Source organism: Drosophila sulfurigaster, chromosome 2R (assembly GCF_023558435.1).
Source record: "Drosophila sulfurigaster albostrigata strain 15112-1811.04 chromosome 2R, ASM2355843v2, whole genome shotgun sequence".
NCBI classification, from domain to species: Eukaryota; Metazoa; Arthropoda; class Insecta; order Diptera; family Drosophilidae; genus Drosophila; species Drosophila sulfurigaster.
In genome coordinates, this window is record NC_084882.1 from 26,796,134 (window position 1) to 26,820,971 (window position 24,838).

The window sequence follows — 24,838 nt, forward strand, 5'->3', positions numbered from 1 at the left end:
TAAAAGCACTCGCATTAATCAATGCGATTGCGCCGACAGGGATGCAGTTTTTTTTTTTGATTTTGGGCTACAATAAAAACAAAAAAAGAAACAAATATAAATGGCGAGACCCAAACAACAAACTCTGCGAAGCAGTCAAAAGACAACACAACAACCAGCAACATTCGACAGTCGACATTCGACAACAGGCGACAGACAACACGTTGTCAAGTTGTTTGGCAATAAAATTGTAAGCATTTATCTTGTACTTTTGCTTTTGTTGTTGGCGTTTCTATTCCGTCGCGGCTTTTGTGTTTTTCTTATGCGTAGACCAAAAATGGGCTTTTCTTTTTTTTCGTTTTTTTCTGCTTTTCTGTTTTTTGCATTACAAAAGTATTGAGTTACCAAACGATTTGTCAACGTTTAGACTTCATGCCAAAGCGGGGCGTTAAGTTGCAGCAGAAGGGGGGGAGTTGAGTTGAGTTGAGTTCGAAGCACAAGCATTTTGTTGGCTCGTAAAGTTTTGTTGACACATACGTTGATGTTTCTTCTTGTTGTTTTTCAGCACGCAAATCAACGGATGAGACCACCTGCAAAGCTCAACTAGAGTTTTGTTGCTTAAAAGACTAATTTATACGCCGCTGATTGAAGATCTCAGAGTTCCTTTGAACACAATGCGATTTAGCTGAAGTTAAGACTTAAATCAGATTTATTTTTCAAAAGAGTGAAAGCGTTTGGCAAACATTCTGTTGAAAAAATAAATGCAGTTCGATGGAGGAAAACTTGAAACTCAATTCTAATTAAACTGAATTGGAAAAAAGTTGAAATTCAATTCTAATTAAAATGAAACTCTGTAGTTTGGTATTATATTCTTTTTCTCAGCATTTGTGAACTGGTATTTAAGGGTATCTACCAATATCGGTAACTCTTATTGAAACACTGTTGTTACTTTTTCATTCTAATTTTGTAAAAGTTTTTCCCAGCTTATGTGAGCTGAAACTGATTCGAAAAATGCCCAATTTTTATGGAAATCCTGTAGTTACTTTATCTTTTCAGTTTTATATACAGTTTATATACAGTACAGTTTTTCCCAGCATTTGACAACTGAAATGTATTCATGATAGCGTCAACTATTATCTAGAATTTCAGTTCCTGTTTAGTTCACCAATCCATTGAGGTTTTTATTGCATTTAACGAGAGATTGATCTAAGTGACTGTGAATCAACTTTTCACATGTCTTTGAAAACGGCAGCTTTTTTATTCCCTACAAGAAAGAAGTATTACCAAGTGGAAGAAAATGCGTTTGATATCAAACGTGCCGCAAGCGTCTTATCGCTGTATTTATGTGCCTGAGCGATTGTCTTTATCGGACACCGTGCACCACTTAAGGCGAAGCTTTAAACCGTCTGTCTATGTTTAATTTAATTATGCTAAAATGAATTCATTTCATTTCATTTGATTTTGATTTCATTTTGGTTGCGTTTCGTTGCGTATTAAAGCTGACAAGAAACGCACGCAAATCCACATAGTTATGGCTCTGAACGAATTGAACCTGGAAACTTGTTCCAATTTCGAACACAACACAAAATTCGTTACACAGAGAGTGACCCTTTAGTGTGCGTGTTAATGTTAACTTAAATTAATAGAGAAATTAGGCGTGCGAGCGCTGAAGAGAGAGCACAGTTAATTGGCCGCATTAGTTTTGGGCTTTAAGTGGTATAGTTTTTCGCCTTCCCCCTCCCCCAATTCTCTCAATACTGCAATTAGTCAATTAATGAAAAAGCCATAAATATGCGGCTAACATTTATCGATATGGCCAAAAGGTCTCTCAAACTGAGACTGAGACTGAAACTGAAATGGCAACGGTCTCAATGGGCCATAAATTAATAGTCCATTATTTCTAAATTTTGTCCACTTCAAACTGTCGTCGCCCAGTCGCCAACTTGACCGTCTCACATTCCGTCTACTGTTGCTGCTGCTGCTGCAGCTTCGTTTGCATTTTAATCTCTCTGGTAGGGAGGAGGAGGTGGCGGAGTGGAGGGGGAACCGTATGGAACCACAAATTAGTCCAGTGCTCACTTTGTGTGTTGACTTGTCAGTGCGGCCAATAACTTACACGCTGTCACGTAATGGAAAACGAAAGCAAAAGGAGTTCGCTTTCAGCCTCCCAAATATAAATTATGTAAATCATTTTGCTTTCAAATAATTGCTCAATTGGATCATATGTCAGCTGGTTAGAGGAATGAGAGCTGAGCGAAGGAATAAATAATTAATAAATAAATTACTTACATAATTAAATAGTCTAAAAGAAACTAATACGTAATTTTATTGTTTTTTGGAATACTTACTTTTGAATAATTGTAATAATATTCATTTTAATAAGTTTGAGAAAAGTATAATTTGTATTTTATTTTCAAAAATTTTCTTTTAAATAATTAAATTATTATTTAAATACGAAATATGAATGACAATTTTCAAATTTCATTTTATTTTGCAATATTTTCCTTAAATAAAGATCAAGTTTGCTTCGAATCGAATAACAAACGTAATTTTGAAGCTAGAGACGCAATGAGTAAAGACAATAATGACTATAGTATTTATAATACTTAAAAGATTTGTTACGATCAGATAAAAATTGTATAAGTTATTTAAGAAAAACTTTTTTATGGGAAAAAACGCCTACTTCTTAGTTGCTTTGGCTGACAATCTGGTATTTTTTTTTATCAATCTACGGTATATTTTGAATAGAGCATTATAGCAATATACCAAATACGACATTTGGTATATTTTTGATGTTGTGGTATATTAATATTGTATGTTTTAAGAATAATACTGCAATGTAGCGGGTACCTCAAAGTCGAGTACGTTCCACTATAGCTTTTTAACATGTTTTATTTACATATTATTTTGTTTTATTTTTATATTTATAATTCATATAATTTAAAAACAAATGTGTCGGCTATTTATTAGTTCTTATTTTATTGTGAAATGTTTTCCTTTAAAGATTAATAATATCAATTTAATATGTGTCGGTTATTTTTAAGTTCTTTTTATTTTTTTAATTTTTCTTTGAAATCATATTGATTTAATATATTTTTGCTTATTAATGTTGTTTTTTCTTCAATAATTTGTTGTATATTGTTATCAATTGCTGTTTTTATTTTATTTTATTTTTTTTTGTTGTTGTTGTTATTGTTGGCAATTGGTGTTGAGTAACTGCCATAACAATGTTGCATTTTCCATGCCTATATTCCCACATATGTGAAAACACAAGATTGAGCCAGGCCCAACCCTGGAGTAGTGAGTATGTGGCCAAGTGGTGGATGTGGTGGCCACTCAAGCGGCGAGTCTTGTTGGTTGCGAGAGTCTCAAACGCTTTGGGCACTTTGCGAACTCATTTTCCGACTCAATCAAATCAAATAATTTATGTTTTACAAAATGAACTGGCCAAGTGAGTGGAGGTCATGCAGTTGCTGCCGTTGTTGTTGTTGTTGCTGTGTGCCAATGCCAATAGAGCTGGCAACCAGTTGTCTGTGGTTGTTGTCTGGGCCCAAAGCACAGTTAAATCTCTTGGACTGGCCATAAAATGTGTTGATTTTTCCATTTGCCAGACGATGGGGCCCTAAAGCGCTGCAATGAGTATAAATAAGCGAACACCAAAAGACTTTCGCAAGGAAGAGATGTAGAAAGAAAAAGAGCTGTTGCGTTTCATTTTTGTTTTTGTTTTTTTTATTATCAAATATTTACAAGACAATATGCCAAGGGTTATATGTACAATTAAAGTGAGTTTGAGGCCTTTAGACAAAGTCAAACTCGAATCCATCCTCCTGGTACTCGTAGTCGCTGCCATCGCAGGTCACCTGCACGTATTTGTTGTCGCGATGCCAGTACTGGAACTCGTTGGGATGCAGATGGCTCCACATCATATCGCTGAACACTTGCAACGGCTTCGGGTTGCGCTCGTAGGCACGAATGTTCACCAGCTTCTGCAGCTTGTCGGTGTTGCTGTGATAGGCATTGAGAGCGAGTTGTGTCAGCTGCGGGCATTCGGCAACCAATTCCATCATTTGATTTTCGCGCACAATCTCCCAGCCACTGAAGCTGAGCACCTGCATCTGATGGCAGGGAATGTGCTTGCTATCCAGGAAGAACACATCATGATTCCAATTCTCGCAGACCAGAGCTCGCAGCTTGGGCAGCTCCAGCAGCAGACTGTTTTGCCAGCGGGCAGGCAATTGGATGACCTCATTGTTCAGTGCAATCCTTGTGATGCATTCACTCTTCGCCACGATAATCTGCTGGAAGATGGTCTCCTGGTCGGCGTTCAGTTGGCGGGAGTCATCGAATCGCACTGCCAATTTGCGTAGCTTGGGCAGCTGCAGTATCTGTGGCACCATATTCTCCACTGTGCTCAGATTGATCTTGAGTACCTCCAGGTTGGGCAGCTTGATGTCGTGTAGGCGCACATGACTGTCAAAGGAATCCGTGATGTCCAAGACGCGTAAGTTTGTCATGCTTAGGCAGATCTCCTGCATCCAGCGGCTGTCCAAAGGAACTGAATGGTACATCGACTTGAATGCCAATTGTTCCAGCTTCCTGAAGCCACGCATATGGGCACCAGAGAGATTCATGCAGCTGGTGAGACGCTTCAGATTGGGCAGCATTGCAGTCAGATCACGAACGTCCTCATCGCACATTGTGGTTGGATTGCCAGCGAGGACACAGCTCTCAACGCTGGGGAATCGCATGATGCTGATGTCGCACAAATGTGTGATGTAATCGTAGAACTCGGCAAAGGCGCCAACGCCATCCTCATGCACATGCAGCTCGGTGAAGTAGGGCGACATTTGTTCCATGAAGAAGACATAGTCTTCGATGTCGAGCAGGCCCAAGAATGCGGTGTTTGGGCCAACGATGCAGTAATGCCAACGCTTCTGCCACATCTTCAGGATCTGAGGCAGGAATTGAGGATAGGCACGTGCCATTCTCACCTGATCGCTGAGATAATCGATGCGCTCAAAGATCTGCTCGAAGAAGATCTCGTGCAGGTTGTCAATGTAGTTTGGTGGCAATGGATCGGGCAATTGCCTCTTCTGGGCATCCAAAGCGTGCTTGTAGAACTTGGTGTTTTGCAGCATGTTGAAATTAGTTGGTGTTTGTTTATTTGGTGTTTGATAAAGTAACTTGTTTTAGATTTTACTAGAACACTTTTGGTATTTCACAAATTTGTATAACTTGTTGTTTGAACTTTGATCTTGATTCAGATGTTTGAACGGTTGAAGAACTGTTGCTCTGAGTTGAGATGTTGCTCGGTTGATGATTGTCGGATGACTGTGATGACTTAGCTCAGAAGTTGCAGTTTATATATTGCAACAGGTAGTAAGGATAGTTCCACAGGTGAGGGATTAGCGAGAATATTTCGTCCTTTGCGAACTGACCCGAAAAAAGGGATTACCTAACGTTTACCCGCTAATCCCTGATGACAGCTGGCGTCGCGAAAAGTTTTTACTGCCAAAGTGTTGACACTGGAATCACAGGTAGTAAAGTGCTTACCTGTCTCTACCATCTCTCTCCCCTGCTCATGTTACCACCCTCGCCATAGAGAGATCTTGCTCCTGGATCTTGCCTGCAACATAAATTGCATTTACTACCAGTGTCTGCAATTTGTACACGTACGTTTTTGTGTGTGTGGTTTGCTGTACGCTTATCTGTACAGTTATCGCCGTCTAGTTTGCATATTACACGACTGCAGACGTGTAAGTTTCAGGCTCGCCGGATGCGTTCGCAAACGTGGTCAAGATTTTAGTTTTTGGCTTGTTTGTTTGTCGCTTTCCTAGGAAACTGCAGATAGCAGCCACTACAGCAACAACAACAGCAACAGCAACGGAAGAAGCGTCTCTCTCTCTCTCTCTCTCTCTCAACTCTTTTGTGTGCTTTTGTTGCGCGATCTAATAATCAAAAGTTGTGTTCTACTGCTGCTGCCTCGTTTTCCAAACAGCTTAGCGAACGATTAGAGCCAGCCAAATGACAATGTGTATGAGATTGAGAAAGGCTGCTGAGCATCATAATAAGAATGAGAATGAGAATGGCGATGCCTGCAGGTTCACACCAGCAACTGTCACACAATAGCCATTGATAAGCGAGTATTTTGGTCAAAGTAGATGTGTAGCAGATACCCTGGAAATTTTGTATTTGAAAGAGTTTGAACGATAAATTAAAGTTTGTATCATTTGTAAGGGTTTGTAGTTGCCACACCTAATAGTAAGGTTGTTATACTTTTCTTTAATAATGGAAGCAATTTTATCTTATATTACCTCTTAACAATTTAAAGAGCCATCTCTTAGACTTTTTCTTCTTTTATCTGAGTTTTACTATGAGTAAACCTTTGGTATTCCTCTTGCTATACGATTCATAAAGATTTGTAGTTGCCAAATCTAGTAGAAAAGTTGCTCTACTTTTTTTAAATGAAATTAAATTGAACTTAAGATTTAAAAGAGATATTTATTCTGCAATTTCTTGGTCTTAATTTTCTTTCTTTTGAGTTTTACTATAGGCAATCTCTAGAGTCCCTTTTGATATTCTTTCTCTGGGCTTAATTTGTGTTACATCTATTTCTTCCTTTCTAGTTATACCAACTGTCACCTTTAGTATCCCCCCTTACAGATCAGTTGTAGGGTATCTCTTAATTGAGTAGTTTATGCTTTGCTTGCAGCGGGTTAAATTTGAACCCCAACCTGCTGCTTGTCAATTGTCGCAGTGGTCTCTTTGTTGCAGCTAATGGCATTGTTGTCAACTTGTGTGTATCGCCTGTCAAAGCATAAAACTGAGACTAGACAATGCCAATGCCTTCCTCTCCATCCCCCCATAAACTCTGAACCCAGGGAAGCCAACGATTGTCTAATGTCCGGAGCTATGGTGTAAAATATTATTATTTGTTCGTTGTTCGTTGTTCATAATTTTCAACAAATTTCATTGAGCAAAGAGCTAAAAGTATTCTGGCTTTCAATGGGGCGCTGGAAAGCTGTTTCACACGATGCAAATGCACTTGTCTTTCCGTCTAAACTCGGCTCAATCTGGCCACGATTCCGATACCATAATTTGAGTTGTGTATTTTTGTGTTTTTTAGTTTTTTTTGGGTCTTGGGTTGATTTGGTTATTTGACTGTCTTATCTCAGATCAGTGTCGATCAAATGCGGCAGACGAATTGTGAAACATGACGTACGATATTACGATATGTACGGGTATTTTATTTTCTTCTTCTGCGAGTGAGAGAGCGGGACGCAGGGGCAACTTGAGCTCTCTCGCTTGAGACTGTTTTAATAATTTTGACGTAATCACATCACAACAATCTGCCTTCGGAGACTTAGCTTTGTCTTGGGCTGTGAGTTTGTGTCTCGAGTCTCTCAAGTGGACAATATTTTTTCTCGTCTTTCTTTTAACGAATTGCCCGGCGAACGTTTGTGATTTGTTCATTTAAATGAATTACAATATTTTATCTTTAAACAGAGATCGTTGCCATGACATACAAATGAGCAAGCTTTCCAAGAGTTTTCGATTTTTTTCTTTCTTTCAATTTTTGAATCTCAGCTCAGATGAATTTGAGAACTTTCCAAGCAGCTGTCGTTTTTTTTCCCGAAATCCCAATAATCATAAAAGGCAGCTTCGTATATTGGCTCTGGCCATTTTTGATCCTGAGCAGCGGCAGCTGCTGCTACTGGTCTGGCTTTATGACCACGTTGGCAGGTAAAGTGCGGCTCACACTCTCTGGCCAAATGATTTCACACCTCCAGACTTGATGAGCAAGCAAGCGGAGAAGGCAAAGACAGCGAAATGAAGCGCACGTTTTTAATTCATTTGTTCTAAAACTTAATCAGCCCAAGTGCGAACTGTTGCAACTGCAACTGTTGCAGCAGCAGCGACTGCTCCTGTGGCAAGACAAGAAGTCGTGATTGCGCAACTCATAACTCACAAAAGAAGGCTCCAAGTTGAACTTGACTACTGTGGTTAGCCCCTCAGAGCGAAAGGTAAGCTGCCACAGGCCAAGATGCCACTTGGCAGCATTACACTGGTATAAAATTACAAATATATAAAGAAAATATATATTTAAGGAATAAAACTATTAGTTTAAGTTGTATTTAATAAGTATTTATTTCAACTGGTAAAGTAGCAAAATTTATTTGAAATTTCTAATTGATTTTTAAATGAATTTACAACAATGTCTAACTCAATTTCTTTTTGTGTATAAATGGGCGAATGGAGGCAACTTTTTTGCTTACATTGTTTAATTAAAAACGTTGCCGTCGTTGCCGATGTTGTTGTTGTTCTTGTTGGTGTTGCTGTTGCCACGTACTGAAGACGCTGTCCATGACAACGAGATGAGTCTGCGGTTGAGAGACAGACGGCAAGTTGCAAACTGCAACTCTTTTGACTCTCGAGCCTCTCGAGTGGCTCAAAAGGACGACACGTTTTGGCTTCTGTGCAAAGCTGTGTTTGTTCATTTTGCTGCTGCGCGGTAGCAGCCACAAGAGGCAACAAACAACGCTGCAACAGCAACGGCAACAGCAAGAGCAATACACGAGCGCCCAGCACCACTTGCACCACAATTACTGGATGAGGGGCACTAAGACTACGATTGCTGTTGCCACTACTGCTGCTTAATTTTAAAGGCTGCCAGCGATTATATTGCTCCAGAAATGTACGAAAAGTGCATTTGGTGTTGCCTTCTCAAAATGGGGGATCTTCACTTTGGGAAGCAGTTTGTTGCAGTTAAGAAAAACGATTGAAACAAGTTTCCACCTCTTGTGTTTAAGCAAAGACTTAAGAATTAGTTTCTAAGAATAGATTTATAACATAGTTTGTAAAAACTTGAAAGAGTCTTATAATAAGAATATAAAAATTCAAAACAATGAATCCTAAGAATATTCAAATTAAAGCATTCTTTTTGTATTTTTTTTAAGATTCACCCTTTCTTAGTATGCATATTTTTATTATAAGATGCCTTAAAGTTTTTGTTATTATCTAATTTTAAATATCCAAATTCTTTGTATTATGTGGACTTAAAATACAAACAGCTGTGAACTTTGAAATAGCAGTGCGACAGAATCAAAAACTCAAAACTGTTTTTTGATTGAACATTGTTTTTTAAAATGGGACATAGAGATAGGAAACAAGCAAAAACCCTGTTAGATTTTTTCTGCTCACTGAAATAGCAGTTTGTGATTTTCTTCCACACAACTTCACACACGTCACAACTTGACTCTTAGCAATAATCTTATTTTTGTAATTTCGTCTATATTAATGTTAAATATTGCCAAAACTTTAGTGTATCTGGAATTGTGTGCTGTGTGGCTGCAATGCTGATCTACTCAGCGCGTGTATTTATAATTCGCGAATCATGTTGCATTGTTCGGGGCGGCTGCTGCTACTGCTTCTGCTGCTGCTGCTGCTGTTGGTGATGATGAGGAGCTTCACTTTTATGGCCAGTGGCAATGATGGGGCACATTTTAAGACGTCGCTCTCGACGCCTCGATCTGAAGCTGGGGCTGGAGTTGGGGCTGTGGTTGTATGGCTCGATCTTGGCTCCTGTATGGCTCGCCTTTAACAATGACAATTGTTAGCGCTGCGCCTGATTATTTTGACTTGATAACGAGCTAAACAATAAAAACAAACTGAGTTCTGAACAGAGAACTGAACTGAACTGAACTGAGCTGAACAACTCTGCCGAGTCATGTTTATCAGGAGAAGACGAAGTGCCAGTCGAGACCCAATGCCAGTCTCAGGACTCGTCTCGTCTCGTCTCGTCTCGTCTCACTCTATGTCCGCTTGTTTTGTAATCAATTTGAATGCCGTGAGTTTTGAATCTGAATCTGAATCTCAGTTCTGAGTTACAACACAGCGCAGCAGTCAACAGCAGAGTCTCGGTTTGAGTTGTTTGTTGCTTATTTGTTGTGATTTCTTAAGTTGTTGCAATTATGTTCAGTCTGTTTGTCAGTTCGTTTATTTATTTATTTTGTTGTTGTAGCTGATGTTTCAACACATTGACAAACAAAAACTAAAAAGACACAAATTAACATTTGTGCCTTAAATTATATTTGTGTTTGCTACTTTAATGTTTTTCTTTCTTTTTTTTGTACTTTTAAAGACCCGCTCCTAGCCAGGTCATAAATTGGCCAAACAATAAGCAACTAACTATCGCTACAAGCCATTTGACCAAGAACTCCTTTCCTGCCCCTCCCCTCCCTCCATCCAGCTGTTCGTTGATGCGTAACAAAATGTGGAACGACTACCAGACACAGCTACCAAAAGACGGCTGCCGTTACACTTCCAGATCCAGACTTCATTGTGTGTCTCGGCCAGATTAGCATAAGAATGCAACCTGCGGCAGGCCCCCATCTGGTAGCTCTCTGCTGCCGCCGTGTGCTGCACCCATAACGAATGTGCCACACTCGTAAAGCTGCAACCGAATATAACCAAAAAAAAAAAAATAAAGCACTTGCCCCGGTCAGTTTGTCTCACTCTATTTCTATTGTTTAGGCAACCATTTTAATAGATTTTATTGCAAATAGTTTTGGTAGCAGCTGAAAAACGTTGATAGCTTCTGTGGATGCGTAAAACACTTTGGATCCGTCTCATTTTTAATAGTCTGATCTATTCAATATTTCGCTTTGTTTCCCCGCTCTAATCTTTATGAGCTCCGAAAGTACTTCTGAAATTATCTAGCTTTGTCTGAATACAATATCTGATCTAAGATACTATATAACGTTCTTTTGTGTTGCTTGAAATACATGGTATAACTAGATGTTCGAGTAATTGGTAAGATCGATTTTCAGCTGCATTTCTTTGTATAACAATTGCTTTCACTTAGGTGATCGGTCTCCATCCATTATTCGGCTCGAATCTCTTGGCAATCTCTGGTCTCTAGGGACCGCACAGACCGTTTGTGTTGCAGAGCTGCACTCATCATTGTACACTTGACTTGAACTTTGAATCAATTCATAAATCAACAAATCATTAATTTTTCACTCCTACAATCCCTTCCTCGACTTCGACTGTCTTTCATGCTCGACTTGTTCGCCGGCCGTGACCAGAGCAGAGACCAGACCAGAATCTTAGACCCATTGAACCTTTTGTCTTCTCGGCGCACAGTGGGAAATCTTAGCTCCCACAATTAATCAACTGACTTGGTTCGTTGAGCAATGATATGGAACCGACGCAAACAACACACCCAGTTAATTTGTTTATTGATCTATTGTGCAGCATTTTCTGTGGCAATAGCCATAACCTAACATGCTAATTAAAATGGCAGTTCACATGGTAAATCACTCGCAACGCTTCACCTGCTGAACCCCACACAAGTGGTTCGATTGCCTCGTTCGCCTCAATTCATTTCCATGTTTTTAACTGTTTCGATTTTTATGTTTTTGCATTTAGTTGAAATATCCTGTCGGTGTTTATCATTGGCAATTCAAAGGAAGTTTAGCGGCATGCTAAGTAAGATCTCTTATCGTTCCCTCTTCATAAATATCTGTGCAGAGCTGTGAGAGATAGCGCTCACACTATTTATTATACAAATACATATTGTAGCTGCTGTTGCTGCGGCTGTGGCTGCGGCGGCTGCTTATCGTTGCATATGATCAGGCCGCAGATTCCGATCCTCAGACAGACGCTGGTTGGTTGGTTGGTCTCCCCAATGCAAGTCGATCGAGTTCGATCGTCGATCGTTTCGATCTGCGATTGATTGATAATAGCACGAAATGCTGTTGTAAACGGGTTAACTGAAAAAAGTAAACAGAAAACTCATTAACGCAATAATTAAGACGACAACAAGGTTTTTAAGATAAACAGCAAAACCAGCGACATGCCAACCAGAGCCAGCACTGAGGGGTTAGAGGTTTTGTCACTGCACTAAGAGAAAAACTACATTGAATTTTCAATCAAATGAAATTAGTAATTATACTAAAAAAAAAAGTATAAATTATATTATAAAAAAAAGTATTTTCAACTTTATTTAGTTAACTAAATTTGACATCATTGTGATTATCTTAAATTGCGTTTTTCCCTCAACATTTTTTTGAGTGTTTAATCTTGGGATTTCTCCAGACTCTGTGACGCTGTGACGGGCTGCTTAGGCATTTGTCCTGCGCCACGAGACAGTGTCTCTTTTGTGGTGTACCTGCTCTCAGCTCCAGATGTGATAATGATAAAGGGCTGCTACATCAATCGCTGACAGTTGGGCTACCACACTTTTCATTTGCCTGACTGCCCCTTCCTGCCAGCCAGGCAGTCAGCTTGTTGTTTGTTGATCCCTCTCTCCCTCTCTCTTTTTATACCTCCTCATGTCACTGTCCTAAGCCGGGACTGAACTGATCTTGAATCCTCTGCGCGATGCGTAAGTACCACTTCACGCTCTGCGATGCCTGACTGTGATAAGATATACAGGTTTCGCATCGCCAGCGCGAGATATTTATTGTGAAATTGATTTTTTATTACACTGTCACATTTGGCCCGGTACCAAGGCGATCGCACACACATTCCACCAGCCTGCTTCTTCCCTGCTGCTCCCGAGATCGCTTGCCTCATCTTTAGTTTCAAGTGTGTGTGTGTGTGTCTGGATCTGTAGACCGCATTCAAGACCAGCAGCAAGCGGGCAATTTTACGCTTCATTTAGCGTGACGTTTAATTGGAAGTTGCTACGTTCCATTTGCCAGGTGATCGGAGTAGGTGATCAAGCATCACAGGTTGCCTTTTCGCAGATAGAATTGATCGATTGTTTCGGCTGTTTAATTGATTTTTGTTTTGACTCGTTTATGGATATGGAAATATGAATGCATGACTGTCGAAAATATGGCAAAGAATATGCTTGATCATGGCAATTAAAATAACATGATCATTGATCAACAGTCGAGCACCAGAATCTGAAAGTATGAGCTGAGATGAGAGCAGCGAGAGAATGCGAGAGAATTTTGTCATTTGTTGTGCCCTCTCGCTACACTTAGGGAGCGCATCAAGCAACAAGCCTGGCACCTCCTGGCGTTATTTAATTATGGCGCTGATAACATTCCGCGTAGATGGTGGCAATTATTCATCGAGAGTCAGCTATAAGGAGGATCGCTTGGGCAGATCGGTAGCAATCCCAATCCACCAGCTAGACGCAATAAATAAACCAACATGATAAATGGCGCGCCCCGTTTTTAAATGTATTTTAAATGCAATTCGAATGTGGCAATGGGTAGCCGATGCGATGCGATGCGATGCAACAACCAATGCCAAAGCCGACGGGCAGCGGCGCCTGTTGCCGCTCATTACGAGGATAATTTATGATGTCCAAGTGTGAAGGACGCCGCCGGACGACACGGCAGCTAAACCTGCCATATGGCCAGTAAATAAAAGAAACAAATAACACAACAACAACGAAATACAAAGTGGCAAATCAAAGTGAAAATTGTGAAGATCCGATTCCAATGTACATAGAAACATTTTCCTTCAAGAGTGTGGGCAAAAAGTTGACAGAGAGAAAAGAGCTTAAATCTATCAAAATTAGCAATTCATTTCGCTCTAGTCGATTTGAGGCATTTTTCCCGTCGGCAGAGGGGAATTAAACGTGGCAAATATGTGTATGACATCTTTAGCGTGCGTCACATATCATTTAAACAACTTAATTAGATTGCGAATAAGTCACCAAGCCACACCGAAGTTGTGGCATTTGTCTCCCTGTAGGGTTGCAGCTTGCTGACATCCACTTGGCGCCAGCGTTGACAAACGCCTGGGTGGTAGCATGCCACAAAATGCGGGGCGTCAGACACCCAGATAGCGAGCGACTCCCTTCCTTAAGTTATCTGATCACCCTCAACTGCATTTTGTTTATAGCCCTGGCACTTATAATATCATTAAAATGATATCAATGATATCCACATAGGGAGGGGGAAAATACTTGAAATACTTTTCATACGACTTGAACAAGTTTAAGCAGTGATATTATCATTTTAAAATATTATTTATGTCACATCTTTTAATTTAGTAATATACTGTCTGCATTGTTTCGCCGTCAGATGGCGCCAGTGGAGATCATCCAAATTGGATAGCTGCTGTTTCTTAAACAGCTTTTTAAATGAGCTCCAAATCAGTGCAATCTTTTCAACAAAATATTGTTAAACCGTTTTTTAACTCATGCTGTTTTCCAACTTTACATATGTTAAGAGGCTTGGTGCATTTATTTAAACATTTATCGCTTTATAAAATATGCATTATTAGACAAACATTATAAAGAAATTTGGTGTCTTGACCCGCGACTGTTGCATGTTTGTTTTCTTGTCACCTGCTGTTTATGTACCAAAATCAGCATCTAATTGTGAACTGCCCAGATTCCGCCTATTTTTTGGTTTTTCTGTTGGTTTGTTATCCAGTTCTCTTTTTCGTGATGATGCTGCATACATAAATTAACAGACGCTTTGCTCCAAATAAACTGACATAATTGCCGTTGAATTTATGGCGGTTTCTGGGCCCCAGGGATGTTGCTTTTTTGGTTTTTTGTTTTTCATCGGACATGTTAAGACAAAGGCAAAGTGTCAAAGCAAGTCATTAGGGCTACAAGTGGAAATGAAGTTCGGAGAGAAATGCAATTAATTAAGCATTTCTCTGCCTCTGTGCATTGTTTCGTTTTTGAATACCCTGTATATATGAGCAGAAGGAAGTTCAAATAGTTAAACTAAAGTATACAAAATTCGTAATAGAATAATTTGAAGGAGCAAATAAGAAAATCAATATTTTCTTGAAATATTTATTTATTATTCACACATTTATTTATAATATAAACAAATGAGAGCAAAACAGAGCTGTATTATTCTTAAAATATACTAAATGTAATATACCAAGAGATATGTTTGGTATATTTATATGGTAATACATTCAAAATATACCATAGAGTATAAAATATACCAGATTGTCATTGTATGCTTACAAATTTCGAATCTTTTTCGATTTGCGGATGTGACAAAAATGATTTGCTATCGGAAAAAATATATTTTAATCTCTTATAGCTTCTAAAATGTATTTTTTTTCACCTTAGGGTATTTTGAAGTCCAAACTCTATCAGCTATCTACAGCTTGTTATATTTTCTCGAAATTTTTCACTTTGTCGCCACATTTTCAGTTCGAGATGCCGACGCTGTGATAACACAAACTGCGATAAAATCTGATCAAAATATAAATTTTTTCTTAATTTCTCGTTTAGGTTTTTTTTTATTATGGATCGGTCGGTTTTTCTGGTCTCCAAATCAAAAACTACAGAGAGAAATAAAAACGGAAAATCGAAAAGAAAAACATAATAAATTGCTCTGCTATGGTATATTAGAAAACAAAAAAAAAAAGTGCATTGTGGCAGTTTGGGGCAATTTTCTCTGTCTCTTGCTGGGGCTAATTTGCCAATTTAGAGGCACGCCAAGTGGAGATTGATCATAAAAATTGATTTTTTTGCTTAAGAGAGTCGTGACGCCAATTGAATTCAATTTGCCATGAAGAAGAAGGTGTTGCTAGAGAACGCCTAAGCTAAAGCGCAAAAAACGTAAAAGCGAAAAGCAAAGGTGATTTGCTTGTCATATAAATATGTTTGATTTTCGGTTTTGGGTGCTTGAGATTTATGAGTGCCAGGCATGGCTGTGGCGCAAAGGCCATAGATCAAACATTGGCTCTGGAATGTCTCCATAAATGGTCGCTTTAAGTCGCGATAATGAGCTTGGAAATGCATAAAATGACGGGCAAAACTTTATGACACTGCGGTGCATAGCTAAGCAGCGTTTGTTTTTCTGGGTTTTGTTCTGGCACGCCCCATAGGGGGGATGTCGAATAGTAGAGACCTTGGGTGCCTATTTGCCCAGACACTCTTCTCCTCTCTTTTTTTCTTTTTTGGGTAGAAAAGCACGCCCATAAAATAATTAAAAGTTGAACAAAAAGCCTAGACAATAGGCCAGACTGGATAGTTTAGTTTCTTGAGCTGTTGTTGTGATCATTAAGCTGATGTTTCAGTTGTCTCTGTTTGTGTCTATGTCTGTTTGTGTTTCTATTTCGATTTGTGTTTTTTTGTTTGTGTCTTTTGTTTTTATTTTGAAGCTGTACCCGCATTGTAGACACGACGTTAACAAGCGTGTTATAGTTTTCTAATGAAGTCATTTCGGTTATTTTCTAATTAGGAGCTGTCGCACGGTTTTGCTGTGGTTTTTGGTTTTGGTAGTTTTTGGGGGTTTTGCCTTTGGGGTTCTCTCGCACATATACGAACGATCGAACGATCGATCGATCGCTTTCTAATTAATGAACGAACATGTCATCAGTTTTGTGGTACATGAATGTTGCCTTGAGGGGCATTTATATGCATTTATTGCCTTGCTCTGTGTTAGATTTTGAATTTTTATGGTCTTTTAACAAGACTCACGGCTCCAAAGACTGTTGCATAAACTGCACTTTTATGCCAGTTAATAACTTTATTAGAGTCCAAAAAAAACTGAAACAACACAACGACAATGAAAAGCTGGAAAAATGCTCGGTTTGCTTTTATGTTCCGTGTATGTTTGTTGAACGAGTTTTTATGGCCACAAATGGAATTTATTACTAGAAATGAGTTTGAACTATATTTTACAGTAGTTTACCAGCTTTATGGCCATGTACCGTAACGCCATCACCAACCTAACTTGATCTTGGATCAACAGATGATCCTAGGCCCTGCCAATACCCAATATACTCCACCTCCTCTTCCTCCCTCTCTCTATTCCATTAACTTCAACTGTGAAGAGAAACTGTGTGCTCTGCTGCTGCTGCTGGGAGAAGAGTGAAGGCTAATAAAAAATCGTAACTGACATTTTTCGTTTACGAAAATGTCACAAATTCACAGCGGGACTGTTGCCAATACAAGTGATTTAAATTCAATAAATCATTGAAATGCCCCGGACCAGCATCACACAGCATCTCAATGAGATGAGCTGAGCTGAGCTCAGTTGAGGAGCAGCAGCAGCAGCAACAGAGCGAGCAGCAGCAGCCACAACCATATTCATACTCCAATACCGATCCATCCGGTATCGAATGCAAAACCAAAAAGCAAAAGCCAAACCAAACCAAACCAAACAACGTTTAACGTTTTTTTTTTCCAGGTAAAAGTTGTCTGGGGCCCTGGCCATATTGCGATTTAATTACAATTGCGACTCGGGCTCCTCTTCTCTGGGCCCGGCCATCATCTCATTTAAATTGGCTATTAGCCCCGACTATTGGCAATCGAGAGACAGAGCCAAAGAGCTAGACCACAAATGTTTAGCTGTTGTTGCTTTATCCAAATTTAAACGCGTTTCTCGTTTCTCTCATTTTTATTTGTGGTGATTTGTGGGTGCTCTGGAAATGCGGGTTTGATTTGAATACCTCCTTAGAATGTTATTTTATTATTGAAGCGACTTCTTAAGCTGTCTCAGCTATAAAAAAAACTAACAGAAATTGACATTTAAGAAAGAAATTAAGAGCAGGATTTATAACTTGGCATATTTTTTATTTGTTTAATTTGATTATGCTATTAAATGAAATTTTAAACTTAAACATATTTATTTCCTGGTAAAGTGCTTTTTATAAATTTATTTCAATTTAAAGTTCAAGTGGCTGTTAACTTGTCATATAGCTGCGAGAAAACACTTGATAAATCAATGATTTCTTGGACTCTCTGACTACCTTTTATTTTCGTGTTTTTTTTTGCAATGTAATTCAATTTGCATCCTTTGCATTGCGTTGCTCTTTCGTTCCGGTACAGCGACTGATGTTGTCAATTCTTTGACCTTCCTGTCGCACAACTGAACTCTTTGCTCTTAATGAGAAAGTTGCTAGTGTGTGTATGTGTGTGTTGCCACGCCGAATCGCAACACTTTTGACTTTGACTTTGACTCTTAACATATTTATGGGTTTTTATGTACGCCGTTACCGCGTGCCAAGTTTAAACACACGATGCAATGTCGTCTCTTGCGAGTGGATGCCGCTGATGTGTATGTTTGTGTGTGTGTGTGTGGATCCGGGGCAGCCTTGTGGCAGAGAGTCAAGCGAGAGACCAACCAAGCTGTGTGGCAGTGTGGCAGCCTTTTTGGCATTCATAAATTTGTAACTTCACTTGGCGTGACAATTGCAACACATTCGTGTGTACATTAGTCCGGCCCTCGATCGGCCCTCGTCGTCGTCGTCGTCATCGTGTCGTCGTCGTCGTCTGTGTTGGGTTGGGTTGGTCGATTCTGGGGATATGTGGGGAAAATAGACGTTTCATTGTCGCCTCAACTCTCGATCTGTGCCTCTTCCTCTTGGCCATCGAAGAGCAGCGCCTGCGCCGCTTTTATTTATCGGTGCCGGTGCGCAGCGTGTCCAAATGAATGGTCAGGAGAAGTCGCAAGAAGGAGGAGGAACGGAGGACCACAATGGGGATGGGGATGGAGTTGGAGATGAGAAGCAGGAGGCAGCGCGATGGCAGCGCGCGCGTGTGGCGTCGTCGGTTTTGGCCTGTCCATTATAATGTTGTTGCTCTCATTGTTGGCTCTCGATAAGCCGGCAATCTGGCATGGTGTCTCATGCCTTGTGGACCCTTTCATGTTCACAAGATGTAGCTTTTGCTAGTTTTACAAGATGTTTCCTGTCGTCGCAGCCGCATCGAATTGTTGTCAATAAGCGCGAACAGACAAAAGGGACACACAGACGGACAGACAGACAGACAGACAAAAGTCTGATCTCTGGGCGACTAAGGCTCTGAGGGCATTTCAACAACAACGACATTCTTAATCATTGATTTAGACATTCGGAAATTGATTAGATGCATCTACGTTTGCTAGGCTACACTTGAAAAAATTCATTACAAATGTTGCGGGGGGAAAAAAGTTCAGTAAATTTTATTATATTATAAAAAAAAAATCGTTGAGGATATATGTAATAGGAGAAGCCTTCTAAGGACTATTTTGTAATTCGTAAATGAGTATTGGATCAAATAAAAATTCTTTGTATATAAGAAATACTTTTGTATGGGAAAAAAATGAGAACTTATTAAGATTGTAGATGCTTTTGCTGACAATCTGGTATATTTTAGTACTTAATGGTATATTTTGAATGTGTTACTATATTTATATACCATATGTATTCTTTGGTATATTTAGTATTTTAGTATGTCAACATACCAAATACTGCATTTGGTATTTTTATATTTTTGTGGCATATTAATTCGGTATATTTTAAGAATAAGACTACACTGTTTTGCTCTTTTTCAGAATGGGTAGTTGGTATCTCACAGTCAAGCACATTTGACTATATCTTTCTAACTTGCTTTGTTTGTTTCTAAAATTGTTTTAATTTAAATTCATATCTCCGATAAAATGTTGGACGAATAACTTAGAATTGTTTCTGTAATAAAATAAGTTCAATTTACTATAATTTTTAAGCTAGTATTTTTAAAAAAATCCAATTCTTTATTATGTTATAAATTTTTCGTAATTTGGAAATCATCCTTTCTGAAAACCATTTGACCAATGACTTATTGTTACATTTGGTGTTTTTTTTTTTTGCAAGTGCACGTAGAAAATAATATTTATAGAGCACCTCGTGATAAATAACAATTTGCATATTCGAACGTTGCATTTTGATGAGCGTTGAGGACACTTTTATGGTTGTCTCTCTGTCGCTGATTGCGCGTTCCATAAATTCCACAGCAATAGTGGCCAATGTGGCCAAGGCACTTGGCTGGCGAATTTATGCGCTGGTAATTGGTTGATCTCTCTCTCTCTCTCTCGGCACAGTCGAATGTGTGGAGATGGGGGCCACCGTTTCATTTGGGGTATTTCATGCTATACATAAGTATACACAGGCGCGACGACCTCACTACGTTATCAATAAATTCAAATTGACACTTCACACTCGATATGTCACACGATATTCCTTCGACTTCGACACGACAAACCAAACACGTATTCCTCCCAAAATAAAAATAAAATAAAAATAAAACTATATACTGAGGCGAACCCAACCCAACTCAACGACAGCGACAGATATCAGCAGTAAGAACTGGAACTGGAACTCTTTTCAGACAGACCAACAGATACCCAAGAGTTGAATGTGTGTGTTGATCCATGTGTGTGTGTGTTGTCTGAGCTGCAGGTTGCAGGTTGCTGGCTGTGGCCAAAAGGCCCCTAAAATATGATTGCGATTGAACACTGCAGGTTCATGTAATCTCTTAGCCAGAACAAACTTATTAAATGAGTGCCACAGCAAACTGGCCCGATAACTGGCCGCTGTCCAAACACAAAAGATAAACGCATATGATCATGTAAGAAATGCATTAAGGCGAAGTCTGAAGAAGTAACTCTCCTCTCATCCACATCCACAACCTCATCCACGTCGTTGCCAGCGTCATTAAAATCGCACAGAGGAGCGCCGACCAAATCGATGCCATCTCTTCATCTCTCCAACCTCATCCGTTCGTTGGGGTGGACCTGGCAGCCAGAGAATGTGATTTTCATTGCCCTACAATGGGGTGACGTGCAAAAGACTTCCACAGCGACAATCAATGCAATTGCTTTGTCAGTTAACAGAAAATTTGATGTGTTTGCAACGGCAGCTAGATTGCTCTACGTTCGTAGGTGGTCAGAAATGTTGCTGAGAATATAAGAAAAATTCCTAAATGAAAGTACTTTAATATTAAAATAAATCAAATTGAAAATATTCTTATAAACTAGTAATCTATTTTGTGTTCTACTTCAACACATTCCTAAAAACTTTCAGTCTTTGAACTCTAAAAAGAATGAAAGATGGAGGAACACATTTGGATTGCAGCTAATTTCTTTGGTCGTGAAGACCGAACATTTTTGTTGCTGTTGCTGTTGTTGTTTGTGGAGAACCTCGCCTTGCAATTGCAATTGCAAAAGTCTCATGATAAAGTTCACATTAAGAGTCTCGTTTTACAAAATGTAAACATGTTAAGGGTTAATAAACATAAATAATCTACGCTTATTAACGGCCCCAAAGGAGCGACGGCACTTTGTGAGCTGAACTGAGCGCTGCAGCACACACGATGAAGATGATCCCAGCTCAGAGGCGTCGGGAGAGTCCCGTGTGTTGTTATCAGTGAGCGTGCATTTTGCAAAGGTGTTTTCGCCTGTTTTGATTGGGCCCGACAAAATTTTCGCCAGAAGAGAAACACGCTTCGCTGCGTTGCTGTCATGTGGTAGCCCAAGTGGCTTCCATCAACCAAGTTCCATCATCATCATCAGCATGAAATATGTGCCAACTACTGATAGTGCTGTCAATGCAACTTAATTAGCCAAAGTCCGAAAGAGAGGCACACTTATCGCCCTTAATTAAGTTGCGGCCAATTTGTCAGACAATTAAAGGCATTTTTTTGTTGTGCTGATTTTTGCGGCAGGTCGCGGCACAAAGTCCACAACACAAAAAAAATGCTGAAGAGAGAAAAGAAAACTGATTAAGAGTGAAATAACTGGCGCCTAGATGGTGTGTAACATAAGCCGCAATTGCAACGAGAAGCCGCCAAGAACCGGCTACTGCCGACTACTACATAGCTGGCTAGCTGGCTAACTGGCCAAGCTACTGACTAAGCCAAGTCAAAGCATTTAAACATCACCTTAGGCCTCATTAAAAACAAAATATTATGTAAATTTCATTAAATTACACACAAATCAATGTTGAAAGCGGCTTTGTGGTGAACCGTGGTAGACAAGAGGGGGGGGATCGAGGAGGGAGATGTAGTTGTGCAGCTGAAGCTGAAGCTGGAGCCAAAGCCGTCGCCTTGTTGAGCCAATGAGTATTCAAATGGACACTTGTCAAGCCATGCAAGCGGCTACTAAATCATATTAAGACTAGACAAGGATTTTTTCATTTTCGTTTTTGCTACAAACTAAAATTGGTGTAACATGTAGCAAGGTAGTTGTGGATGAGGGTGGTAAGGGGGAGGAAAGCTGGGGGAAGTTGCAGTGCAGTCGCAAGTGAAAACTGCGCTACGCATGATGTTCACTTGACACGCAACGTGGCGACGACGACGACGACGGACCAAAGCAGGTCCACACAACAGCAGCATCCAGAAAACGACAATCCAACCACATCTACAACAAGCACATCTACAACATCCTCAGCTTTTGAGCGAGAGATCTGTTTAATTTTTATTTAATTAAGTTGCGATTTCTGTGACATGCCAGGCGACGGCTAAATGTAAACATCTACACAAAAATCTCTTGGCATTTTAGCCAACTCTTTTCAGCCACTGACAGCTGCTTGATGTGCTTGGTTGGTTAGCTGGCTGTATTCAAAAACCACAACAACGTGGAAACTATGGAAACCTCCAAGCGAAATAAAATCCGCAAAATATTTGCTTGTTTTATGGCAATTTTAATTTAAATTGTCGCTAAAACATGTACAACATTTTCAACGGTTTTCAATAAAGATTAAGCTTGATTTTGGCGCGTTAGTTGCTCTACAACGAATACCCTGTAAATTAATATGCAAACGATTCAGACAGTGACAACATTACAAGTTTTTTTGCCCAGTATAACAAAGTTGAATATTTGATTATTTCAGTATAAAAGTGACAAATATTACGTCTGACAGAACATATTTTATTTACCTAAGATTTGACTTTAATGTTCTTGTTGGTCTACTTTAAGAATATGTTTTCTAATTGGACACATGTTTTTATGTAGGTGGTTTTCAATTTATTGCACTTCTAAGGAGATAATTTTTATTAATAATGTTAAATATTGAAAAGCAGCTGAACTTAAAGTTAGGAAAATATTTTTAAATTTCCTTTTTGTAGATCTGCTTAGTGAACAAAATATAAAAAACTTTATACTTTTTACACTTCTCTATATTATAAAGAAGTGATTACTATATTCAATTAAAACATATATTATTTTATTTTCTGAAACTTTTGTAACTTGCATTTTACATATATCTTTATAAAGATCTTTTTTTATTTATGTATAGTTCTCTATACTAAAGAGTAAATATTACTATATTAAATGAAGACATACATTCCTCAATTGACTTTTGTTGATCTATTTTAGGAATTTATTTACCAATTGACATTTTCTATATAATTCTAAGCAACTCTATTTATTTAAATTAAAAGTAAGACAAATATTCATTAAAGTTTCCCATTCTATAAAGTACAGATTACTACAAACTTTTTAATATTTAAAAGCAGCTACAAATAAAGTAAGTAATAAAGTAAATATTTATTAATTTCCTTTTGGTTGGTTTTCTTTATAAAATAGATTTTGTAAACAGAATTTTATTTTTTATTTTATGAAGATCATTTTACTTTTTAATCACCAATTGAAAATTTTTATCCTATGCAACTCTTTTTATTTATTATACTTCTCTGTGCAATTGGGGGTTAATATTTTATGCTGTAGCATTTCCTGGTCTGTCTGTTATGCAATATGTTAAGTATGATCATCTTCCGTCAGTGGACAGCAGAGTGATCTGTGGCATGCAATGCAATGAAGCTCTCTAATCCAGAGACTCTTGTGTGTGATTGCTTTGTCATTGCTATTGGCTTTGGCATAGATCTGATATGAGCCAAAACATGTGTAGGCCTGTCGATATAGCTGCCAACGTAGTTGCTGTTATTGTTAGTGTTGTTGTTGTTGTTGTGCGGTGGTGCAGTGGCCATAAAGCCAGCGCCATTTGAGATTAAGTAACTGAGCGCAACATGTTTGTTCCGAGTCCCGTCGATCGTTGGCCAATAAACGAGGCGCTTATCTTAACAAAAAATCTCTAAATTGATCTCGCAAAACCTTTTAGCATATTTTGCGCGATTTGGCAGGCGATCAAGCGTGTGTGTGTGTGTGTGTGTGTGTGTGTATTAGTGTGTGTGTTGAGGCCAGTTTTTCCGGGCCTACAAAAAACCGAGAGTTGTTGTATTTGGTGATACCCTTGGCTAAACAGTTTCTTAATTTGCATAGCTGAAATGTAACGTTTAACTAGATTTATTTATAGAACTTATTACTACTTAATTCAAAAAGAATATTTGTTAGAAAATATATGTTTAATACTTTGTAACTAAACTTCTTATAAAGTCTTATTTATTTCTAAACTCGATCATATTTATTTCGTTAGAGTATTCCTCTATTTTCATACTCCATAATAACTGCATATTTTGTTCTGTTTTACTTGGCTAATTTTATTGTTTATTTTTTATATAAATATACATTTAAAATGTCTTGATTTTTTATTTGTTGCCTTGCCTGGGCAACATAGTCTCCAAGTCGGAGGAAACTACTTACTAGTCTAGTTGACGGTAACTGAAGTCTGGCGCGAACTGCGCCCCATTAAAAACTGCCAGGCCATAGTCATAAACTTCTAAGCTATCAAATTACAGAACGATTTGTTAGATGCCGACCGATGCAAAAAAGCCAACGCGCTCGCGTCTCTTTCGCTCTCTCGCTGACTTGACTGGGCGCACTAATGGATTGCCATGGCTCGAACCGGGTCTTCAGTCTTTCGGTCTTCAGTGGTCCTCGTCTGTTGGTCTGGACTTTAACTTGGTTTCGCTGAACTCTAATAGCTCATAGAGCGAAGAACGAGAAGCTGGAAGAGATGTGGAGAGAAGTCGCAGCATGTCGGCAATGCTACGATATCTTTGTTATAAATCTGTGCGCCAAGTTCAACATGGGTTTAGGCCGCATGCTGTGTTTGTTGTTGCTGTTGCTGCAACGTTTCCTGCAACTCGTAAAAACGCTCGTTTGTTGCCTTTTGGCACGCGCAGAGTGCACAGCCTGCAAACCGAAAAGGTTAAGCTGGCCAACTTAACCCTCTGTCGCTTTACGCGAAAGTCGAAAGTTTTTCTAGCCATCATAAA

The 24,838-nt window shown here is 39.0% G+C and overlaps 2 protein-coding genes across 2 annotated transcripts in view; both read right to left on the reverse strand.

The window, feature by feature from the left end:
• LOC133835707 (uncharacterized) overlaps nucleotides 1-24,838 on the reverse strand; it is a 171,779-nt gene that overhangs the window by 97,914 nt on the left and 49,027 nt on the right. The gene's annotated exons all lie outside the window — the stretch shown is intronic.
• LOC133837469 (uncharacterized) lies at nucleotides 3,169-6,123 on the reverse strand. The gene has a single exon (XM_062268244.1). The coding sequence runs from the start codon at nucleotides 5,115-5,117 to the stop codon at nucleotides 3,777-3,779; it is 1,341 nt and encodes a 446-aa protein (XP_062124228.1). The 5' UTR covers nucleotides 5,118-6,123; the 3' UTR covers nucleotides 3,169-3,776.